The 7,980-nt window shown below is 26.2% G+C and overlaps 3 protein-coding genes across 3 annotated transcripts; all 3 read left to right on the top strand.

The window, feature by feature from the left end:
• Window positions 1-1,630: 1,630 nt before the first annotated feature.
• NAEGRDRAFT_59495 (uncharacterized protein) lies at window positions 1,631-3,267 on the top strand (the record flags this gene model as incomplete). The annotated part of the gene is made up of 1 exon (XM_002671181.1): window positions 1,631-3,267. One exon carries the CDS (start codon window positions 1,631-1,633, stop codon window positions 3,230-3,232), a length of 1,602 nt encoding a protein of 533 aa, XP_002671227.1. The 3' UTR covers window positions 3,233-3,267.
• A 272-nt stretch (window positions 3,268-3,539) lies between these two features.
• NAEGRDRAFT_81588 (uncharacterized protein) lies at window positions 3,540-4,403 on the top strand. The gene has a single exon (XM_002671180.1). It carries the CDS (start codon window positions 3,641-3,643, stop codon window positions 4,373-4,375), a length of 735 nt encoding a protein of 244 aa, XP_002671226.1. The 5' UTR covers window positions 3,540-3,640; the 3' UTR covers window positions 4,376-4,403.
• A 766-nt stretch (window positions 4,404-5,169) lies between these two features.
• NAEGRDRAFT_81587 (guanine nucleotide-binding protein G(i) alpha-1 subunit) lies at window positions 5,170-6,761 on the top strand. Its single transcript, XM_002671179.1, has 3 exons — window positions 5,170-5,711; window positions 5,738-6,193; window positions 6,294-6,761. The coding sequence occupies exons 1-3, from the start codon at window positions 5,543-5,545 to the stop codon at window positions 6,734-6,736; spliced, it is 1,068 nt and encodes a 355-aa protein (XP_002671225.1). The 5' UTR covers window positions 5,170-5,542; the 3' UTR covers window positions 6,737-6,761.
• Window positions 6,762-7,980: the final 1,219 nt, after the last annotated feature.

The following is a 7,980-nucleotide window of genomic DNA, read 5'->3' as shown; positions in this document are numbered from 1 at the left end:
ACAACATTTGATGATAGTAATAGTTATAATTATAATGGTGGAGATACAAGTCAATATGAAGATGATGAAGATATAGATTCAGATGAGGATGATATTATTTTACATGATCGTACTAATTCATTTATAAAAGCAACAACAACATCATCCTCATCATCATCTAATCGTTTAAATTCATTAACTGCACTTCCTTCTATGGATTTACCTTCACTTGATTTACCTCCTCCTTCTTTTAATAATACAAGTACTACTATAATATCACCTAAATTATCAATTAATTCATCTATAAATAATAATATTACAAATAATAATATTATAAATAATAATATTTCTAATAATAATAATAATATAAATATAAATAATGAAATTAAAGAATTAATATCATTAAAATTATTAAAATATTACTATAAAAAGCAATTTAAAGAATATATAAGTAAATCACCACAAGTAAGACAAGCAAGATTAAGAAAAGCAGCCTTATTAGAAATATTAACAACAGAACAAACTTATTTTAATTCATTATTAACATGTAAACAATTATTTATGGATCCATTACTAAATGAAGCACAAACTAAAAAGAAACCAACTTTATCACTTTCAGATATAAATGATATATTTGGTGAATTACCTAATATAATGCAAGCAAGTCAATTATTAATGAATGATTTAAAAAAAGAAATTGATAAATGGCCAACAAATCCAATTTTAATTGGTAATATATTTAAATCATTTGCTCCTTTTTTTAGAATGTATTCTAAATATATTAATAATTTTGATAGTGTTGCTGAAAAGGTTGAAAAATTAGAAAAAACATCAAAATCATTTTCACAATTTCTAACAAAAACACATGAAATGTCAGAATGTTGTGGTTTAACTTTTTTATCTTATTTAGTATGTCCAGTTCAAAGAGTACCACGTATTAGAATGTTATTACAAGAAGTAATAAGAAGAACAGATGAAACACATATAGATTATCAATTATTAGAACAAGCTTTATTAATTGTTAATCAAGTTGCTGAAAATTTAAATGAATCTAAAAGAATTGCTGAAAATGATAAAATTGTTTTTGATTTACAAGAGAAAATGAAAGGAAGATTTAATAATTTACTTCAAGCACATAGAAAATTTACAACTTGTTTCAATTCTATTCATGTTGAATCTTCAAGAGAAATTGAAAAGAAGAGATTATTTGGTTTTTATAATATTTATTTATTTAATGACATGTTATTAATTGTACCATCTATTAATAATTCATCTATCTAATTCAAATAATTCAAATAATTCATCCAATAATAGTAGTAGTAGTAATATATTTGGTAATAATAATAATTCATCATCATCATCATTAAATGATTCATCATCCTCTCAATTAGATTCATCTAATTCTTCTATAGAAGAAGAAGAACGTAATAGAATTGCTAGAGAATCATTTGCTATATATTTAGCATTTAGTCAAATTAAAGATAAAAATGATTCAAATGTTGAATCAAGTTCACCTTCTAATCAATTATTAAAATTAAGTTCAATTACATCTAATAGTATTGGTAAATATACATTTATAATGAATACATTTATTAAAACACAACAAGTTAAATTAACATTTAGTTTTAATTCACAATTACAAAGAGATGAAATGGAAGCAGAAACAACATTAAATATTGAACAATTAGAATTAAAAAATGAAAAATTATTTGGTAAATCAAAATTAAAAATTGAAAATAAGAGAATTGAACATGTTAAATTAATTAAATCTAATGATATGATATTATCTAAAAATTTATTACAAAAACATGTTAATTCTGAAAAATTAAAAGAAATATCTGATCGTTTAATTACATGTGAATTAGAATTAGAAGTTAAATTACAATATTATAAAAATTATAAAGATGAATATTCAAAACAATCAGAAAAATTAGAACAAATTTATCAGAAAGAATCTGAATCTCTAATTGAATATGAAGAACAAGTACAAAAAATTATACAAATTGATGATACCATTTGTAAAATGTTAAATCATGATATTGATGCTTTTAGAGAATTATTTATGGATGATCCAAGAAATTTACTCGATCAACAATTAGATCATCATTTAGATTTCAATTCACCATCTCTATTAAATAGTGTTACTACTGTTGGTTCTATTGGTAATAATTTATCAAATACTGCTCAATTATATGATATTACTGGTAATATTGGTCCATTAACAAGTCAATCTATTAATAATAGTAATAATAATAATAGTAGTAATAGTAGTGGTAGTAGTAGTAATAGTAGTCAACAAAATACAAGAAATACCATTTCATTATCTAATGAAAATGTTGAACCTGAATATTCAAGAAAACAAACCATACTACCAACTAGAAGAATGTTTAATAGTGCTGCTGCACTTAATTTAGGTATATTAGATGGATCATCTAATAGAGATTCATCACTTCCACTCAAACAATTAAAAGATACATGTAATCCATACATTCAACAAGCCTATAAAGAATTAAGAAGAAAGACATTTACTTCTGCTACTACTACTTCTACTAATACTTCTAATAATAATAATAATACTACAAATGCTGCTATATTAGAAAGTAATGATAATGATGAAGAAGTTGAAGTATTTAATACTCTATATAGAATTAGACCCAATAGAAAATGGTACATGATGGAACCAATTAAAAAATTACCTAACAAATATAGTATCGATAGATTATTACATGGTGAAAATACACCACAAGATATTATACCTAAAATATATCCATATCCAGATGAATATAATGATCCAGATTTGTATTATGATAAAATATCACATCGAGATGGTTTTTATAATGAAGAAGAAGAGGAAATGTTTCAAAATCAATATAATGATGATGATGATGAATTTAAATCATTTAATAGAAATTATTCAAATTATTTTGATTTACCTTCAAATGTAGATGAATTAAGAACAATGATTATTAAATTACAATTTGAAAAGGAAGATATGAGAAATGAAATATCAAAATTGAAACAACAATTATCATCAAATAATTCAAATAGTACTCCATCCACTCCATTCTCTACTACTCCTACTAATAATTCTATTATGAATGATTCATTTAATTCATTACAACCTTTAACAACAAGTACATCATCTAATAATAATAATATTACTAGTCCTAATACTTTATCAATGCCTCAATCATCATCAAAACAACCAATTGAATATGTTGCCTCTGATTTTATTGATGACTATATTGAATAATTTTGTAACAATAAATAATAATATTTAATATTAAATATATATTGTTAATGTAACTGTTTATTTGTTCATTATGAGATTGAAATTGTTACTCATCATCAACTCGGAGAGATCTTTTCATAGTGTCATAAAAACAATATCATCCAACACCCTTGTTAAAATTCAAGCTAGGCACCATCAGCATATTGACAACTCCCTATCACACAATCCCAGAATAAACTTCAAGCATGATTTTGAACAAGCCTATCAGTGTGAGGATGAATTGCAATTAAAAATAATTATTTTTGCGTTTCAAAAAAATATTCATCACACCAATCATCAACAACCCTCCTTCCTTTTAACTTTTCCGAAGAAAGCCTCTCTGACACAAAATCTTTATAAATAATAATAACATATAACAAATAATATAAAATGGCTACTAGAACACAATTCCAAAGCTCCAGTGATATTGGTGTCTTTTCCGTATTAACTAATGGTTATGCACTTGTTGCTCAAGGTACTAGTGCTAACTTTTATTCTTCCTTTGAAACTGAACTTATTGATCATATTCCAGTCAATTATGCAACAATTGCAGGCTGTAGAATTATTGGTACATTGTGTGCTGGTAATAAGAAGGGTCTTGTTGTTCCATCAACAACAACTGATCAAGAATTGATGCACTTGAGAAATTGTTTACCTGAATCTGTTAAACTTACACGTGTTGAAGATAGATTATCTGCTCTTGGTAATTGTATTGCTTGTAATGATTATGTTGCTCTTATACACAAAGATATGGATAAGAATACAGAAGAAATTATACAAGATACATTGGGAGTTGAAACATTCCGTACTACAATTAATGGTAATCCACTTGTTGGAAGTTATTGCGTTTTTAGTAATCAAGGTGGTATTGTCCATCCAAAGACTTCTGTTAAAGAACAAGACAAATTATCTCAACTTCTTCAAGTTCCAATCGTTGCAGGTACTATAAATAGAGGTTCAGAATCGATAGGAGCTGGTTTAGTCGTTAACGATTGGGCTGCTTTCTGTGGTCTTAATACAACAAGTACTGAAATTTCTGTTGTTGAATCCATTTTCAACTTGAGAGATTCTAAACCAGAAGGTGTTGTGACTGATTTGAAGGATTCTTTAATTGATTCTCTTTAAATTTTTATTAAATTTTTTAATTCAAATGCTTTTTAAATTCTGTTTGTTTTTTTTGAAAAGGTAATTAGTTCAAAAAAAATGTCATTCCATTAATACACTAGTTGCATTCACATCACATATTCGGAAATTGTGGAAAGAGAAGGAAAACTACATTAATAATAGTGTATTATTTCATTTTTGAAATTATTTTGGTGGAAAATATTATTTAATTAATAATTGAAAATATATTAATGAATTTTCATATTAATGTCAAATGAACTTTCTAACTTTTTAAAATTCATATAAATAAATTGAATCTATTAATTTTTATTCTAAATTGGAAAGAATATGAAATATCTCAACCGAATATGTTATGGACCATCAAAAGATGATTTACTGATATATCATTATAAAATAATAAATTAGATATCACTACTTGTTTCAAACATTTGGGAATATGTCAATGTATAATATTCAATGCATTTGATAAATGGAATCTGATTGAGATATTCAAATGTATTCAACACAATTAGAATTCTTTTATTGATTGGATAACAAGTCTAATAGCCTCTTTGCAGTAGTCTTTGATGTGGTGGGTAAATATATTTTGGTGAATCCTTCTTGAATAAAATTGATTCGTTGTCTTTTCCTTGGTATGTTTTGTAATTTTGAGCGGGAAACTAAATTTCAGTGTCTTGTGAAGTTGTTCTTCCATTAACTAGCCATCGCAAACAAACAAGACTATTTTCAAGCCTGTTGTGGATTTTCCAACTGTCATTAATCACTTTCCCATCAAAAAAAAATTTTGAACGACTCCCTGCTGTGAGAGTGAACTAAACTACAAAAACTCGCAGTACCCACCTCCTTATCTACAACAACGTGATTTGTTTTGATACAACAATAACAAATTTACTATTTTCCAATTATCTCTTGTCAAAAAATATTTTTTTAATAGTGTCATCTTCTGTATACAACAAGAATAATAATAATATTATCTATTATTTACATTTCACTATTCTAATATACTACTACTACTACAATTAGTACTATTAAAAAGTAATATAACACAATAACAATAACAAACACATAACAAACAAATAACAAACAAATAATAATAATGGGTTTATGTTTTGGTAAAACTGATGGTTCACATATCATCATCATCAAATAATCAATCTTCCAATCAAGATGGTAAAAAGTAAGAATAATCAACGTATCAATGATAATGATCCAAATAATAATAATGAAGGTGATGAAATGAATGAAAATGCTGATCCAAATTCAGGAAATTATGATGTAAAATTATTATTATTAGGATCAGGTGAATCAGGTAAATCAACATTTTTCAAACAAGTTCGTATTATATCACAAGACCATTTTTAGAGAATGAACGTCGTCGTGTTAAAAATACAGTTCATTTCAATGTAGTTTCAAGTATGGCAGTAATGTGTCAAAAATTAAAAGAATTAAACTTGGAATTCTCAAGTGAAGAATTAAGTAAATGTGCAGAACGTGTATTACAATTAAGTAAGAATAGAGCATTCATGACATCAACAACAAGTGTTAAAGGAGGTGATCGTAATTTTTATACTGATGAAATTGCTAATGATATTTATCAATTATGGAAAGATTCAACTATTCAAAAAGTATTTCAAAATAATAGAAATGATGTTCATGTTTTTGATGGTGCTGAATATTTCTTTGAACGTTTAGATATAATTAGAAAAAATGATTACATTCCATCTGAGGAAGATTTATTATATTGTCGTCAAAAAACTATTGGTATTGTTGAAGTTTCATTCGATCATGAATCTTTAAAATTTAGTTTATTTGATGTTGGTATGTTTTTTTTAAATATTTTAATATTTTAATATTTTAATATTTTATTATTTTAATTTAATTATTTTATTATTATTTAATTTTTATTTTAATTTTATAGGTGGTCAAAGAAGTGAACGTAAGAAATGGGTAAATTGTTTTGAAGGAGTTAGTGCAGTTGTATATGTATCATCATTAGCAGATTATGATTTAAAAATGTATGAAGATGATTCATTGAATAGAATGGATGATTCATTAACTGTATTTGAAGGTTTATGTAATGGATTTTTTAAAGAAACACCAATTATTATTGTTTTAAATAAGACTGATATATTTAAAAAGAAACTTGAAGTTCATGGTATTGAACAATGTTTTAAAGATTACAATGGTTCACAAGATTATGATGAAAGTGTTCAATTTATTAGAAACAAATTTTTATCTTTAAACAAATTTGATGAACAAAGAATTTGGATACACGAATGTTGTGCCACTTCAACTGATGATGTTAGAAAAGTTTTTGAACAAATTAAACATCAAGTTGCTCAATGGAAGAGGAATCATTAAAAAAAATAAATTTATTATTATTAAGATCAATGAACCTCTTTATTCATGGTTTTAGAATTAATTATGACGTGAAGAAGAGTGAGGTGTAATAATTTAAGAGAAATTGATTTTTGAACAAGACAATAGCCTGGAAGCGCAAATTTTGTTTTGTTGGAGAAATGGATTGGAAAATGGTTAATTTTCAATGATAAGAAGATTCATTTATGGATATGATTCTTATTGTACTGTACAAATAGACTTGTTTTTTGATTCTATAATTAAGTATTGCATTCAATGGTTCCTACATACAGAAACTCCATAATTGAAACAAAACAAGAAATAACACGACAAATACTTGGTCCATTATTTGGATTCACAACTCTCTTTAAGAATTGTACTTTTACCAAACCAAAATCAAATCCTCAATCAATATCAGAACTTCTGCTGAGATACAGACGAATCTTCCCTAATTAGTTTGATAAATGGTTTTTGAACTCTACACTCACTCATACTTTCCCATTATTGTAATAAAGCATGTATGTGTGAAAATATTTATTATAAATAGCAAATTAAAAACGTACGAACTACTCCTAGTTGCCCGGGCAACAAAACAAAGCCAATACTTGTCATGCCAATATGCTTAGTAGCATTTCTTCTTCTTTTGTTACCTGATACACCACATCTGCATTATTAAATGAGTAATATTCTTCTGTGCTTGGTGGTATGTTGTTGGGTTCTATGGCTTTTCTTCAAGTTGGTGGAGTTTCTGTTTTAGGTCTTGGCTGAGATCTCACTCGATACAGCCATCATACTTTGCACAAAGATTTCATATTATCGTAAATGCAAATTGAGTTTACTTGCAAGAAAATTGATAAAGAGCCCACTTAAGTATGGCATACTAATTTCAAATTTATACGTCCGCAAGTTTATCAAGTTGTGAAATATCTCACCTAACAAACTGAAGAAATAAACTCTCCAAAGAAGAGATAACTCACAACGCGCAATAATTAATTGCGATTACTTCCCAATAGAGTATGAGACAGTAATACAACATAATCCAAAGATTAAGAGTTGCAAAAATAATGGTATGTTGTGGAACCAAATCCATCTTTTCAATTAATAGTTATCAATATTTCTCATAATGCTTTTCATTTAGTCTAAGAAAGACTGTTGGCGGATTTTTCAACCTGACAGCTTTGGTATTTATTGTAAACTAAAACAAATTGAATCTCCAGAACACAGTTATGCACATAACATTTTAATCA

This window comes from Naegleria gruberi (genome assembly GCF_000004985.1).
Source record: "Naegleria gruberi genomic scaffold NAEGRscaffold_63, whole genome shotgun sequence".
Lineage (NCBI taxonomy): Eukaryota > Heterolobosea > Eutetramitea > Acrasida > Naegleriidae > Naegleria > Naegleria gruberi.
Note: the sequence above shows the minus strand (reverse complement) of the source record. Positions and strands in the feature narration are given on the sequence as shown.

Coding starts and splice junctions, on each gene's coding strand:
- NAEGRDRAFT_81588 (XM_002671180.1), top strand. CDS start 3,641: ATGGCTACTAGAACACAATTCCAAAGCTCCAGTGATATTGGTGTCTTT.
- NAEGRDRAFT_81587 (XM_002671179.1), top strand. CDS start 5,543: ATGGTAAAAAGTAAGAATAATCAACGTATCAATGATAATGATCCAAAT. Junction 5,712..5,737: donor AACATTTTTCAAACAAGTTC/GTATTATATCAC, acceptor GACCATTTTTAG/AGAATGAACGTCGTCGTGTT. Junction 6,194..6,293: donor ATTTAGTTTATTTGATGTTG/GTATGTTTTTTT, acceptor TTAATTTTATAG/GTGGTCAAAGAAGTGAACGT.